The sequence below is a fragment of the Oncorhynchus gorbuscha genome, linkage group LG11 (assembly GCF_021184085.1).
Source record: "Oncorhynchus gorbuscha isolate QuinsamMale2020 ecotype Even-year linkage group LG11, OgorEven_v1.0, whole genome shotgun sequence".
Taxonomy (NCBI): domain Eukaryota; kingdom Metazoa; phylum Chordata; class Actinopteri; order Salmoniformes; family Salmonidae; genus Oncorhynchus; species Oncorhynchus gorbuscha.
In genome coordinates this window covers 11,004,119-11,020,334 of record NC_060183.1, presented here as the reverse complement: position 1 = coordinate 11,020,334, position 16,216 = coordinate 11,004,119, and the positions used below count along the sequence as shown (strand labels likewise).

General features: G+C 42.7%; 1 protein-coding gene across 2 annotated transcripts in view; it reads left to right on the top strand.

Annotated features, from left to right (window-relative positions):
* The window catches only part of LOC124048107 (nuclear prelamin A recognition factor-like), a 33,563-nt gene that overhangs the window by 3,927 nt on the left and 13,420 nt on the right, over nucleotides 1-16,216 (top strand). For both annotated transcript variants that reach the window (XM_046368542.1, XM_046368541.1), the window contains one exon: nucleotides 705-837. In XM_046368542.1, coding sequence (XP_046224498.1) covers nucleotides 705-837 — 133 coding nt within the window. The remainder of the gene's footprint in view (nucleotides 1-704; nucleotides 838-16,216) is intronic.

Genomic DNA, 16,216 nt, shown 5'->3' with positions numbered 1-16,216 from the left:
TCTCTCTCTACTATTACAGAAGTGTGACATGTCTCTCTCTCTATGTACTATTACAGAAGTGTAACATATCTCTCTCTCTATATACTATTACAGAAGTGTGACGTGTCTCTCTCTCTATGTACTATTACAGAAGTGTGACGTGTCTCTCTCTCTATGTACTATTACAGAAGTGTGACATATCTCTCTCTCTCTACTATTACAGAAGTGTGACGTGTCTCTCTCTCTCTCTACTATTACAGAAGTGTGACGTGTCTCTCTCTCTCTCTACTATTACAGAAGTGTGACGTGTCTCTCTCTCTCTACTATTGCAGAAGTGTGACATATCTCTCTCTCTCTATGTACTTTTACAGAAGTGTGACGTGTCTCTCTCTCTCTACTATTACAGAAGTGTGACGTGTCTCTCTCTCTCTCTACTATTACAGAAGTGTGACGTGTCTCTCTCTCTCTACTATTACAGAAGTGTGACGTGTCTCTCTCTCTCTACTATTACAGAAGTGTGACGTGTCTCTCTCTCTCTACTATTACAGAAGTGTGACGTGTCTCTCTCTCTCTACTATTACAGAAGTGTGACGTGTCATTCTCTCTACTATTACAGAAGTGTGACGTGTCTCTCTCTCTCTACTATTACAGAAGTGTGACGTGTCTCTCTCTCTCTATGTACTATTACAGAAGTGTGACGTGTCTCTCTCTCTCTACTATTACAGAAGTGTGACGTCACCAAACACCAGGTCCTGGTGGTGTCAGTGTGTTCCCAGTCTCTGCCTTTCTTTGCTGTCAAGTTCGGTCTGGACATTCCTGAGGCCACACGCAAACTCTGTGGCTTCCTCAAGAGCCTCGGTAAGGGAGTGTGTATCTATGTCTCTGTGGTAGATTTCAATTGGCATTTCCAGAGACAAACCCTGTAGTTGCATTGGAGTGTGTGTGTGTGTGTGCGTGCGTGTGTGCGTGTGTGCGTGCATGCGCGCGCGTGTGTGCGTGCGTGCGTGTGTCTGTCCGTCCGTTTTACTATAATTCTGACCAAAAGTCCCCATCTGAATAGTAATCCAAGGAGAAGGCTGACAGTTTTAGGGTTAGGTTTAGGGATAGGGTTTAGGGATAGGGTTTAGGGATAGGGTTTAGGGATAGGGGTAAGGTTTAGGGATAGGGTTTAGGGATAGGGGTAAGGTTTAGGGATAGGGTTTAGGGATAGGGGTAAGGTTTAGGGATAGGGTTTAGGGATAGGGGTAAGGTTTAGGGATAGGGTTTAGGGATAGGGGTAAGGTTTAGGGATAGGGGTAAGGTTTAGGGATAGGGGTAAGGTTTAGGGATAGGGTTTAGGGATAGGGGTAAGGTTTAGGGATAGGGTTTAGGGATAGGGGTAAGGTTTAGGGATAGGGTTTAGGGATAGGGGTAAGGTTTAGGGATAGGGTTTAGGGATAGGGGTAAGGTTTAGGGATAGGGGTAAGGTTTAGGGATAGGGTAAGGTTTAGGGATAGGGGTAAGGTTTAGGGATAGGGTTTAGGGATAGGGGTAAGGTTTAGGGATAGGGGGTTTAGGGATAGGGGTAAGGTTTAGGGATAGGGTTTAGGGATAGGGGTAAGGTTTAGGGATAGGGGTAAGGTTTAGGGATAGGGTTTAGGTTTAGGGGAAGGTTTAGGGATAGGGGTAAGGTTTAGGGATAGGGTTTAGGGATAGGGGTAAGGTTTAGGGATAGGGTTTAGGGATAGGGGTAGGTTTAGGGATAGGGGTAAGGTTTAGGGATAGGGGTAAGGTTTAGGGATAGGGGTAAGGTTTAGGGATAGGGGTAAGGTTTAGGATAGGGGTAAGGTTTAGGATTAGGGGTAAGGTTTAGGATAGGGGTAGGTTTAGGGATAGGGGTAAGGTTTAGGGATAGGGTAGGTTTAGGGATAGGGGTAAGGTTTAGGATTAGGGGTAAGGTTTAGGGATAGGGGTTAGGTTTAGGGATAGGGGTAAGGTTTAGGGATAGGGGTAAGGTTTAGGGATAGGGGTAAGGTTTAGGGATAGGGGTAAGGTTTAGGGATAGGGGTTAGGTTTAGGGATAGGGTTTAGGGATAGGGGTAAGGTTTAGGGATAGGGGTAAGGTTTAGGGATAGGGGTAAGGTTTAGGGATAGGGTTTAGGGATAGGGGTAAGGTTTAGGGATAGGGTTTAGGGATAGGGGTAAGGTTTAGGGATAGGGTTTAGGATAGGGGTAAGGTTTAGGGATAGGGTTTAGGGATAGGGGTAAGGTTTAGGGATAGGGGTAAGGTTTAGGGATAGGGGTAAGGTTTAGGGATAGGGGTAAGGTTTAGGATTAGGGGTAAGGTTTAGGGATAGGGGTAAGGTTTAGGGATAGGGGTAAGGTTTAGGGATAGGGGTAAGGTTTAGGGATAGGGGTAAGGTTTAGGGATAGGGGTTAGGTTTAGGGATAGGGGGGTAGGTTTAGGGATAGGGGTAAGGTTTAGGGATAGGGGTAAGGTTTAGGGATAGGGGTAAGGTTTAGGGATAGGGTTTAGGGATAGGGGTAAGGTTTAGGGATAGGGGGTTTAGGGATAGGGGTAAGGTTTAGGGATAGGGTTTAGGTTTAGGGAGGTTTAGGGATAGGGTTTAGGGATAGGGGTAAGGTTTAGGGATAGGGGTAAGGTTTAGGGATAGGGGTAAGGTTTAGGGATAGGGGTAAGGTTTAGGATTAGGGGTAAGGTTTAGGATTAGGGGTTAGGTTTAGGGATAGGGTTAGGTTTAGGGATAGGGGTAAGGTTTAGGGATAGGGGTAAGGTTTAGGGATAGGGGTAAGGTTTAGGGATAGGGGTAAGGTTTAGGGAGGTTTAGGGGGTAAGGTTTAGGGAGGGGTTAGGTTTAGGGATAGGGGTAAGGTTTAGGGATAGGGGTAAGGTTTAGGGATAGGGGTAAGGTTTAGGGATAGGGGTAAGGTTTAGGGATAGGGGTTAGGTTTAGGGATAGGGGTAAGGTTTAGGGATAGGGGTAAGGTTTAGGATTAGGGGTAAGGTTTAGGGATAGGGGTTAGGTTTAGGGATAGGGGTAAGGTTTAGGGATAGGGGTAAGGTTTAGGGATAGGGGTTAGGTTTAGGGATAGGGGTTAGGTTTAGGGATAGGGGTTAGGTTTAGGGATAGGGTTTAGGGATAGGGGTAAGGTTTAGGGATAGGGTTTAGGGATAGGGGTAAGGTTTAGGGATAGGGTTTAGGGATAGGGGTAAGGTTTAGGGATAGGGGTAAGGTTTAGGGATAGGGGTAAGGTTTAGGGATAGGGGTAAGGTTTAGGGATAGGGGTAAGGTTTAGGATTAGGGGTAAGGTTTAGGATTAGGGGTAAGGTTTAGGGATAGGGGTTAGGTTTAGGGATAGGGGTAAGGTTTAGGGATAGGGGTAAGGTTTAGGGATAGGGGTAAGGTTTAGGATTAGGGGTAAGGTTTAGGGATAGGGGTTAGGTTTAGGGATAGGGGTAAGGTTTAGGGATAGGGGTAAGGTTTAGGGATAGGGGTAAGGTTTAGGGATAGGGGTTAGGTTTAGGGATAGGGTTTAGGGATAGGGGTAAGGTTTAGGGATAGGGGTAAGGTTTAGGGATAGGGGTAAGGTTTAGGGATAGGGTTTAGGGATAGGGGTAAGGTTTAGGGATAGGGTTTAGGGATAGGGGTAAGGTTTAGGGATAGGGTTTAGGGATAGGGGTAAGGTTTAGGGATAGGGTTTAGGGATAGGGGTAAGGTTTAGGGATAGGGGTAAGGTTTAGGGATAGGGGTAAGGTTTAGGGATAGGGGTAAGGTTTAGGATTAGGGGTAAGGTTTAGGGATAGGGGTTAGGTTTAGGGATAGGGGTAAGGTTTAGGGATAGGGGTAAGGTTTAGGGATAGGGGTTAGGTTTAGGGATAGGGGTTAGGTTTAGGGATAGGGGTTAGGTTTAGGGATAGGGGTTAGGTTTAGGGATAGGGGTTAGGTTTAGGTATAGGGGTTAGGTTTAGGGATAGGGTTTAGGGATAGGGGTTAGGTTTAGGGATAGGGGTAAGGTTTAGGGATAGGGGTTAGGTTTAGGGATAGGGGTTAGGTTTAGGGATAGGGGTTAGGTTTAGGTATAGGGGTTAGGTTTAGGGATAGGGGTTAGGTTTAGGGATAGGGGTTAGGTTTAGGGATAGGGTTAGGTTTAGGGATAGGGGTTAGGTTTAGGATAGGGGTTAGGTTTAGGGATAGGGGTTAGGTTTAGGGATAGGGGTTAGGTTTAGGGATAGGGGTTAGGTTTAGGGATAGGGGTAAGGTTTAGGGATAGGGGTAAGGTTTAGGGATAGGGGTAATGTTTAGGGATAGGGGTAAGGTTTAGGGATAGGGGTAAGGTTTAGGATTAGGGGTAAGGTTTAGGGATAGGGGTAAGGTTTAGGGATAGGGGTAAGGTTTAGGATTAGGGGTAAGGTTTAGGGATAGGGGTAAGGTTTAGGGATAGGGGTAAGGTTTAGGATTAGGGGTAAGGGATAGGGGTAAGGTTTAGGATTAGGGGTAAGGTTTAGGGATAGGGGTAAGGTTTAGGGATAGGGGTAAGGTTTAGGGATAGGGGTAAGGTTTAGGATTAGGGGTAAGGTTTAGGGATAGGGGTAAGGTTTAGGGATAGGGGTAAGGTTTAGGGATAGGGGTAAGGTTTAGGGATAGGGGTAAGGTTTAGGGATAGGGGTAAGGTTTAGGATTAGGGGTAAGGTTTAGGGATAGGGGTAAGGTTTAGGGATAGGGGTAAGGTTTAGGATTAGGGGTAAGGTTTAGGGATAGGGGTAAGGTTTAGGGATAGGGGTAAGGTTTAGGATTAGGGGTAAGGTTTAGGGATAGGGGTAAGGTTTAGGGATAGGGGTTAGGTTTAGGGATAGGGGTTAGGTTTAGGGATAGGGGTTAGGTTTAGGGATAGGGGTTAGGTTTAGGGATAGGGGTAAGGTTTAGGGATAGGGGTTAGGTTTAGGGATAGGGGTTAGGTTTAGGGATAGGGGTAAGGTTTAGGGATAGGGGTAAGGTTTAGGGATAGGGGTAAGGTTTAGGGATAGGGGTAAGGTTTAGGGATAGGGGTAAGGTTTAGGGATAGGGGTAAGGTTTAGGGATAGGGGTAAGGTTTAGGGATAGGGGTAAGGTTTAGGGATAGGGGTTGGGTTAAGGTTTAGGATTAGGGGTTGGGTTAAGGTTTAGGATTAGGGGTTGGGTTAAGGTTTAGGATTAGGGGTTGGGTTAAGGTTTAGGATTAGGGGTTGGGTTAAGGTTTAGGATTAGGGGTTGGGTTAAGGTTTAGGATTAGGATTAGGGGTTGTTAGTTTTTGTATTTAACTTTTTCTTTTTATAGGGTGGATCACCAGCGTGTCATTTACAAGGGAGCCTTGTGAACATGAACATGAACATAGACAATTTAATACACATCATGCAAGATAATACCAATACAATGAATACCACATGATTCATCAAAACAAACACAACTCTCACACATCCCCTCCCTTATACCTGATCTGAACTGGCCAATGGAAAACAGCAAGTCTAATTTCAAGGTGGCCTTAACCCTAAAGTCGATGTCCGCGCCCCCGCAGAAATCCAATTGGCGTAATACAAACGTCTCTGTTAAAAATCTGTCAGTTTAAACTAGAGATATGTATGTTTTGCACTTCCTCATCCGCCCATGTTGCACTTCCTCATCTGCCCATGTTGCACGCCCTCTTCCTCATCTGCCCATGTTGCACTTCCTCATCCTCCCATGTTGCACTTCCTCATCTGCCCATGTTGCACTTCCTCATCTGCCCATGTTGCACTTCCTCATCTGCCCATGTTGCACCTCCTCATCTGCCCATGTTGCACGCCCTCTTCCTCATCTGCCCATGTTGCACTTCCTCATCCTCCCATGTTGAACGCCCTCTTCCTCATCTGCCCATGTTGCACTTCCTCATCTGCCCATGTTGCACTTCCTCATCTGCCCATGTTGCACTTCCTCATCGGCCCATGATGCACGCCCTCTTCCTCATCCGCCCATGTCGCACTTCCTCATCCGCCCATGTTGCACGCCCTCTTCCTCATCCGCCCATGTTGCACTTCCTCATCCGCCCATGTCGCACTTCCTCATCCGCCCATGTTGCACTTCCTCATCCGCCCATGTTGCACGCCCTCTTCCTCATCCGCCCATGTTGCACGCCCTCTTCCTCATCCGCCCATGTTGCACTTCCTCATCTGCCCATGTCGCACTTCCTCATCCGCCCATGTTGCACTTCCTCATCCGCCCATGTTGCACTTCCTCATCCGCCCATGTCGCACTTCCTCATCCGCCCATGTTGCACTTCCTCATCCGCCCATGTTGCACGCCCTCTTCCTCATCCGCCCATGTCGCACTTCCTCATCCGCCCATGTCGCACTTCCTCATCCTTTCACTTCCGCTGTGAAAGATGACTGCACTCGAGTGGTGTTTGTCAGAACACCAGACATCCTGAAAATTGGTCTTCTCATCAAATCGTCTGTAGCGTCCAAACCTTCAGACGAGTCACAAGACTCAAGTCCCGCGGTACCTGTTGAAAACCGTTACGGAAGTATACAGTACCAGTCAAAAGTTTGGACACACCTACTCATTCAAGGGTTTTTCTTTATTTGTACTATTTTATACATTGTAGAATAATAGTGAAGACATCAAATGAAATACATATGAAATAACACATATGAAATCATGTAGTAACCAAAAAACCAATCAAAATATATTTTAGATTCTTTAAAGTAGCCACCTTTTTCCTTGATGACAGCTTTTCACAAGCTTGGCATTCTCTCCACCAGATTCACCTGGAATGCTTTTCCAACAGTCTTGAAGGACTTCCCACATGCTGAGCACTTGTTGGCTGCTTTTCCTTCAACTCATCCCAAACCATCTCAATTGGGTTGAGGTCAGGTGATTGTGGAGGCCAGGTAATCTGATGCAGCACTCCATCACTCTCCTTCTTGGATGGCGTATCGCTGCAGAGTTCTGTGGTAGCCATGCTGGTTAAGTGTGCCTTTTTAATTCTAGATAAATCAGACAGTGTCACCAGCAACACATCATCACACCACCTCCTCCTCCATGCTTCACGGTGGGAACCACGCATGCAGAGATCATCCGTTCACCTACTCTACGACTCACAAAGACACAGCGGTTGGAACCAAACATTTCTAATTGGGACTCATCAGACCAAAGGACATATTTCCACCGATGTAATGTCCATTACTCATGTTTCTTCTTATTATTGGTGACCTTTAGTAGTGGTTTCTTTGCAGCAATTTTACCATGAAGGCCTGATTCCCACAGTCTCCCCTGAACTAGAGGTCGACCGATTAATCGGAATGGCTGATTAATTAGGGCCGATATCAAGTTTTCATAACAATCGGAAATCTATATTTTTGGACAACGTTTTGGCCGATTTAAAAAAAAAAAAAACAATGTATTTTATTTTTTATTTTACATCTTTATTTAATCTTTATTTAACCAGGCAAGTCAGCTAAGAACAAATTCTTATTTTCAATGACGACTTAAGGGCAGTGGGTTAACTGCCTTGTTCAGGGGCAGAATGATAGATTTGACCTTGTCAGCTCGGGGATTCAATCTTGCAACCTTACAGTTAACTAGTCCAACGCTCTAACCACCTGCCTCTCATTGCACTCCATGAGGAGACTGCCTGTTATGCGAATGCAGTAAGAAGCCAAGGTAAGTTGATAGCTAGCATTAAACTTATCATATAAAAATCAATCAACCATAATCACTAGTTAACTACACATGGTTGATGATATTACTAGTTTATCTAGCGTGTTCTGCGTTGCATATAATCGGTGCGTATTTGCGAAAAAGGACTGTCGTTGCTCCAATGTGTACCGAACCATAAGCATCAATGCCTTACTTAAAATCAATACACAAGTATATATTTTTAAACTTGCATGTTTAGCTAAAATAAATCCAGGTTAGCAGGCAATATTAACCAGAAAGATTAAACAACTTGTTTTCGAGATGATAGTTTCCGGATTCGGCCATATTATTGACCTAAGGCTCGTATTTCTGGGTGTTATTATGTTATAATTAAGTCTATGATTTGATAGAGCAGTCTGACTGAGCGATGGTAGGCACCAGCAGGCTCGTAAGCATTCATTCAAACAGCACTTTCGTGCGTTTTGCCAGTAGCTCGTCGCTGTGCTTCAAGCATTGCGCTGTTTATGACTTCAAACCGTTCAACTCCCGAGATTAGGCTGGTGAAACTGACGTGAAATGGCTAGCTAGTTAGCGGGGTGCGCGCTAATAGCATTTCAAACGTCACTCGCTCTGAGACTTGGAGTAGTTGTTCCCCTTGCTCTGCATTGGTTTCGCTGCTTCGAGGCTGGTTGTTGTCGAGCCCAGGTAGGGGCGAGGTGCCCAGGTTCGTGTCCAGGTAGGGGCGAGGAGAGGGACGGAAGCTATACTGTTACACTGGCAATACTAAAGTGCCTATAAGAACATCCAATAGTCAAAGGTATATGAAAGACAAATGGTATAGAGAGAAATAGTCCTATAATTCCTATAATAACTACAAACAAAAACTTCTTACCTGGGAATATTTGAAGACCCATGTCAAAAGGAACCACCAGCTTTCATATGTTCTCATGTTCTGAGGAACTTAAACGTTAGCTTTCTTACATGGCACATATTGCACTTTTACTTTCTTCTCCAACACTTTGTTTTTACATTATTTAAACCAAATTGAACATGTTTCATTATTTATTTGAGGCTAAATGGATTTTATTGATGTATTATATTAAGTTAAAATAAGTGTTCATTCAGTATTGTTGTAATTGTTATTATTACAAATACATTTTAAAAATTGGCCGATTAATCGGTATCGACTTTTTTTTGCTCCTCCAATAATCGGTATCTGAGTTGAAAAATCATAATCGTTGAGATGTGTCTGTGACTTGAAATCTGTGAAGCATTTATTTGGGCTGCAACTTATCCTATGCAACAGAGGTAACTCTGGGTCTTCCTTTCCTGTGGCTGTCCTCATAGAGCCAGTTTCATCATAGCACTTGGTGGTTTTTGTTACTGCACTAAAAGAAACTTTGAAATGATCCTGATTGAATGACCTTCATGTCTTAAAGTAATGATGGACTATCGTTTCGCTTTGCTTATTAGAGCTGTTCTTGCCATAATATGGACTTGGTCTTTTACCAAATTGGGCTATCTTCTGTATTACAATCCTACCTTGTTACAACACAACTGATTGGCTCAAATGCAGTAAGAAGGAAAGAAATTCCACAAATTAACTTTTAACAAGGCACACCTGTTAAATTAAATGCATTCCAGGTGGCTACCGAGTGGCGCAGTGATCTAAGGCACTGCATCTCAGTGCTAGAGGCGTCACTACAGACACCCTGGTTCGAATCCTGGCTGTATCACAACCGGCCGTGATTGGGAGTCCCATAAGATGGCGCACAATTGGGCCAGCGTCGTCCGGGTTTGGCCGGTGTAGGCCGTCATTGTAAATAAGAATTTGTTCTTAACTGACTTACCTAGTTAAATTATTATTACACCTTTATTTCAACAAGGAACACAGACTGAGACCACGGTCTCTTTTACAGCTGGGCCCTGCGTATACATGTTTACCCATACAGTTTAGGTACAATGATTAAGAAACTACACCAGACAAACAAAACCATCACAGATAACACAGAAACATACAGCCACAGATTACATTTACACACAGGTTATTCTACTAACAGCACAAGAACGTGCATTACCTGAAACAGTTAAGAAGCAATACAAAAATGTTCCAATAAATATTTAAAATGGGTGACAGGGGGACAAGAGTCTCAAGTTGAAGTTTAGTCTGCAGGCTATTCCATAGGCAAGGAGAGTAACAGGAAATGGCAGCCATACCCAACTCTGTGGAAATCACATGGGCCTCAAGTGTAATCCATGCTTGAGACCTGGTTTTAGGAATTCTACTTCTAATATTGATGAGTGATAATAAATAAGAAGGTAGCTTATTCAGAAGTGCTTTAAATCAAATCTAATTGTATTTGTCACATACACATGGTTAGCAGAGGTTAATGTGAGTGTAGCGAAATGCTTGTGCTTCTAGTTCCGACAATGCAGTAATAATCAACGAGTAATCTAGCTAACAATTCCAAAACTACTACCTTATACACATAAGTGTAAAGGGATAAAGAATATGTACATAAAGATATATGAATGAGTGATGGTACAGAGCGGCATAGGCAAGATACAGTAGATGGTATTGAGTGCAGTATATACATATGAGATGAGTATGTAAACAAAGTGGCATAGTTTAAAGTGACTAGTGATACATGTATTACATAAAGATGCAGTAGATGATATAGAGTACAGTATATACGTATACATATGAGATAAATAATGTAGGGTATGTAAACATTATATTAAGTAGCATTGTTTAAAGTGGCTAGTGATATATTTTACATCAATTCCCATTATTAAATTGGCTGGAGTTGAGTCAGTGTGTTGGCAGCAGCAACACACTGACTCAACAGGACATGTTTGTGGCTGTTTAACAGTCTGATGGCCTTGAGATAGAAGCTGTTTTTCAGTCTCTCGGTCCCAGCTTTATAGACAAACACGAGAGCATGTTGTTCTCGTCTCACGGACAGCGAAGTCCAACTCACATGTTGATATAAAACACAATGGTGAGTTCTGTAGCTAGCACCTGTAATAAACCTAAGTGCGCAATGATAAGTAGCATCCAGCGATTTTAAGTGTTGATGCCGGAGCATGTAAATAATATCCCCATAATCTATAACAGACGTAAAAGTAGCTTGCACATTTGTCTTTGTCTTCTATTTGTATAGAGGACAAACATGTCCTGTTTCTACAGAGGACAAACATGTCCTGTTTCTATAGAGGACAAACATGTCCTGTTTCTACAGAGGACAAACATGTCCTGTTTCTACAGAGGACAAACATGTCCTGTTTCTATAGAGGACAAACATGTCCTGTTTCTATAGAGGACAAACATGTCCTGTTTCTATAGAGGACAAACATGTCCTGTTTCTATAGAGGACAAACATGTCCTGTTTCTATAGAGGACAAACATGCCCTGTTTCTACAGAGGACAAACATGTCCTGTTTCTATAGAGGACAAACATGTCCTGTTTCTATAGAGGACAAACATGTCCTGTTTCTACAGAGGACAAACATGTCCTGTTTCTATAGAGGACAAACATGTCCTGTTTCTATAGAGGACAAACATGTCCTGTTTCTATAGAGGACAAACATGTCCTGTTTCTATAGAGGACAAACATGTCCTGTTTCTACAGAGGACAAACATGTCCTGTTTCTATAGAGGACAAACATGTCCTGTTTCTATAGAGGACAAACATGTCCTGTTTCTATAGAGGACAAACATGTCCTGTTTCTACAGAGGACAAACATGTCCTGTTTCTATAGAGGACAAACATGTCCTGTTTCTATAGAGGACAAACATGTCCTGTTTCTACAGAGGACAAACATGTCCTGTTTCTACAGAGGACAAACATGTCCTGTTTCTATAGAGGACAAACATGTCCTGTTTCTATAGAGGACAAACATGTCCTGTTTCTACAGAGGACAAACATGTCCTGTTTCTATAGAGGACAAACATGTCCTGTTTCTATAGAGGACAAACATGTCCTGTTTCTATAGAGGACAAACATGTCCTGTTTCTATAGAGGACAAACATGTCCTGTTTCTACAGAGGACAAACATGTCCTGTTTCTATAGAGGACAAACATGTCCTGTTTCTACAGAGGACAAACATGTCCTGTTTCTACAGAGGACAAACATGTCCTGTTTCTATAGAGGACAAACATGTCCTGTTTCTATAGAGGACAAACATGTCCTGTTTCTATAGAGGACAAACATGTCCTGTTTCTATAGAGGACAAACATGTCCTGTTTCTACAGAGGACAAACATGTCCTGTTTCTACAGAGGACAAACATGTCCTGTTTCTACAGAGGACAAACATGTCCTGTTTCTATAGAGGACAAACATGTCCTGTTTCTACAGAGGACAAACATGTCCTGTTTCTACAGAGGACAAACATGTCCTGTTTCTACAGAGGACAAACATGTCCTGTTTCTATAGAGGACAAACATGTCCTGTTTCTATAGAGGACAAACATGTCCTGTTTCTATAGAGGACAAACATGTCCTGTTTCTACAGAGGACAAACATGTCCTGTTTCTACAGAGGACAAACATGTCCTGTTTCTACAGAGGACAAACATGTCCTGTTTCTACAGAGGACAAACATGTCCTGTTTCTATAGAGGACAAACTTGTCCTGTTTCTACAGAGGACAAACTTGTCCTGTTTCTACAGAGGACAAACATGTCCTGTTTCTACAGAGGACAAACATGTCCTGTTTCTACAGAGGACAAACATGTCCTGTTTCTACAGAGGACAAACATGTCCTGTTTCTACAGAGGACAAACATGTCCTGTTTCTACAGAGGACAAACATGTCCTGTTTCTACAGAGGACAAACATGTCCTGTTTCTACAGAGGACAAACATGTCCTGTTTCTACAGAGGACAAACATGTCCTGTTTCTACAGAGGACAAACATGTCCTGTTTCTACAGAGGACAAACATGTCCTGTTTCTACAGAGGACAAACATGTCCTGTTTCTACAGAGGACAAACATGTCCTGTTTCTACAGAGGACAAACATGTCCTGTTTCTACAGAGGACAAACATGTCCTGTTTCTACAGAGGACAAACATGTCCTGTTTCTACAGAGGACAAACATGTCCTGTTTCTACAGAGGACAAACATGTCCTGTTTCTACAGAGGACAAACATGTCCTGTTTCTACAGAGGACAAACATGTCCTGTTTCTACAGAGGACAAACATGTCCTGTTTCTACAGAGGACAAACATGTCCTGTTTCTACAGAGGACAAACATGTCCTGTTTCTACAGAGGACAAACATGTCCTGTTTCTATAGAGGACAAACATGTCCTGTTTCTATAGAGGACAAACATGTCCTGTTTCTATAGAGGACAAACATGTCCTGTTTCTATAGAGGACAAACATGTCCTGTTTCTACAGAGGACAAACATGTCCTGTTTCTACAGAGGACAAACATGTCCTGTTTCTACAGAGGACAAACATGTCCTGTTTCTACAGAGGACAAACATGTCCTGTTTCTACAGAGGACAAACATGTCCTGTTTCTACAGAGGACAAACATGTCCTGTTTCTACAGAGGACAAACATGTCCTGTTTCTACAGAGGACAAACATGTCCTGTTTCTATAGAGGACAAACATGTCCTGTTTCTATAGAGGACAAACTTGTCCTGTTTCTACAGAGGACAAACTTGTCCTGTTTCTAAAGAGGACAAACATGTCCTGTTTCTACAGAGGACAAACATGTCCTGTTTCTACAGAGGACAAACATGTCCTGTTTCTACAGAGGACAAACATGTCCTGTTTCTACAGAGGACAAACATGTCCTGTTTCTATAGAGGACAAACATGTCCTGTTTCTATAGAGGACAAACATGTCCTGTTTCTACAGAGGACAAACATGTCCTGTTTCTATAGAGGACAAACATGTCCTGTTTCTATAGAGGACAAACATGTCCTGTTTCTATAGAGGACAAACATGTCCTGTTTCTATAGAGGACAAACATGTCCTGTTTCTACAGAGGACAAACATGTCCTGTTTCTATAGAGGACAAACATGTCCTGTTTCTACAGAGGACAAACATGTCCTGTTTCTACAGAGGACAAACATGTCCTGTTTCTATAGAGGACAAACATGTCCTGTTTCTATAGAGGACAAACATGTCCTGTTTCTATAGAGGACAAACATGTCCTGTTTCTATAGAGGACAAACATGTCCTGTTTCTACAGAGGACAAACATGTCCTGTTTCTACAGAGGACAAACATGTCCTGTTTCTACAGAGGACAAACATGTCCTGTTTCTATAGAGGACAAACATGTCCTGTTTCTACAGAGGACAAACATGTCCTGTTTCTACAGAGGACAAACATGTCCTGTTTCTACAGAGGACAAACATGTCCTGTTTCTATAGAGGACAAACATGTCCTGTTTCTATAGAGGACAAACATGTCCTGTTTCTATAGAGGACAAACATGTCCTGTTTCTACAGAGGACAAACATGTCCTGTTTCTACAAGGACAAACATGTCCTGTTTCTACAGAGGACAAACATGTCCTGTTTCTACAGAGGACAAACATGTCCTGTTTCTATAGAGGACAAACTTGTCCTGTTTCTACAGAGGACAAAATGTCCTGTTTCTACAGAGGACAAACATGTCCTGTTTCTACAGAGGACAAACATGTCCTGTTTCTACAGAGGACAAACATGTCCTGTTTCTACAGAGGACAAACATGTCCTGTTTCTACAGAGGACAAACATGTCCTGTTTCTACAGAGGACAAACATGTCCTGTTTCTACAGAGGACAAACATGTTTCTACAGAGGACAAACATGTCCTGTTTCTACAGAGGACAAACATGTCCTGTTTCTACAGAGGACAAACATGTCCTGTTTCTACAGAGGACAAACATGTCCTGTTTCTACAGAGGACAAACATGTCCTGTTTCTACAGAGGACAAACATGTCCTGTTTCTACAGAGGACAAACATGTCCTGTTTCTACAGAGGACAAACATGTCCTGTTTCTACAGAGGACAAACATGTCCTGTTTCTACAGAGGACAAACATGTCCTGTTTCTACAGAGGACAAACATGTCCTGTTTCTACAGAGGACAAACATGTCCTGTTTCTACAGAGGACAAACATGTCCTGTTTCTACAGAGGACAAACATGTCCTGTTTCTACAGAGGACAAACATGTCCTGTTTCTACAGAGGACAAACATGTCCTGTTTCTACAGAGGACAAACATGTCCTGTTTCTACAGAGGACAAACATGTCCTGTTTCTATAGAGGACAAACATGTCCTGTTTCTATAGAGGACAAACATGTCCTGTTTCTATAGAGGACAAACATGTCCTGTTTCTATAGAGGACAAACATGTCCTGTTTCTACAGAGGACAAACATGTCCTGTTTCTACAGAGGACAAACATGTCCTGTTTCTACAGAGGACAAACATGTCCTGTTTCTACAGAGGACAAACATGTCCTGTTTCTACAGAGGACAAACATGTCCTGTTTCTACAGAGGACAAACATGTCCTGTTTCTACAGAGGACAAACATGTCCTGTTTCTACAGAGGACAAACATGTCCTGTTTCTATAGAGGACAAACATGTCCTGTTTCTATAGAGGACAAACTTGTCCTGTTTCTACAGAGGACAAACTTGTCCTGTTTCTAAAGAGGACAAACATGTCCTGTTTCTACAGAGGACAAACATGTCCTGTTTCTACAGAGGACAAACATGTCCTGTTTCTACAGAGGACAAACATGTCCTGTTTCTATAGAGGACAAACATGTCCTGTTTCTACAGAGGACAAACATGTCCTGTTTCTACAGAGGACAAACATGTCCTGTTTCTACAGAGGACAAACATGTCCTGTTTCTACAGAGGACAAACATGTCCTGTTTCTACAGAGGACAACATGTCCTGTTTCTACAGAGGACAAACATGTCCTGTTTCTACAGAGGACAAACATGTCCTGTTTCTACAGAGGACAAACATGTCCTGTTTCTATAGAGGACAAACATGTCCTGTTTCTACAGAGGACAAACATGTCCTGTTTCTACAGAGGACAAACATGTCCTGTTTCTATAGAGGACAAACATGTCCTGTTTCTACAGAGGACAAACATGTCCTGTTTCTACAGAGGACAAACATGTCCTGTTTCTACAGAGGACAAACATGTCCTGTTTCTATAGAGGACAAACATGTCCTGTTTCTATAGAGGACAAACATGTCCTGTTTCTATAGAGGACAAACATGTCCTGTTTCTACAGAGGACAAACATGTCCTGTTTCTACAGAGGACAAACATGTCCTGTTTCTACAGAGGACAAACATGTCCTGTTTCTACAGAGGAAGCCTAGCTTGATTATTAGCTGTTTACAAAGTTCATCAATATGCATTTGAAAAGAGTATTGATAAATAAAGGTTAAATAAAAACAACAACAAAACCTAATGGTGGTTGAGAGAATGCCAAGAGTGTTCAAAGGGGGGCCATTTTGAAGAATCTAAAATATTGAATATATTTTGATTTGTTTAACACTTTTTTGGTTACTACATGATTCCATATGTGTTATTTTCATAGTTTTGATGTCTTCACTGTTATT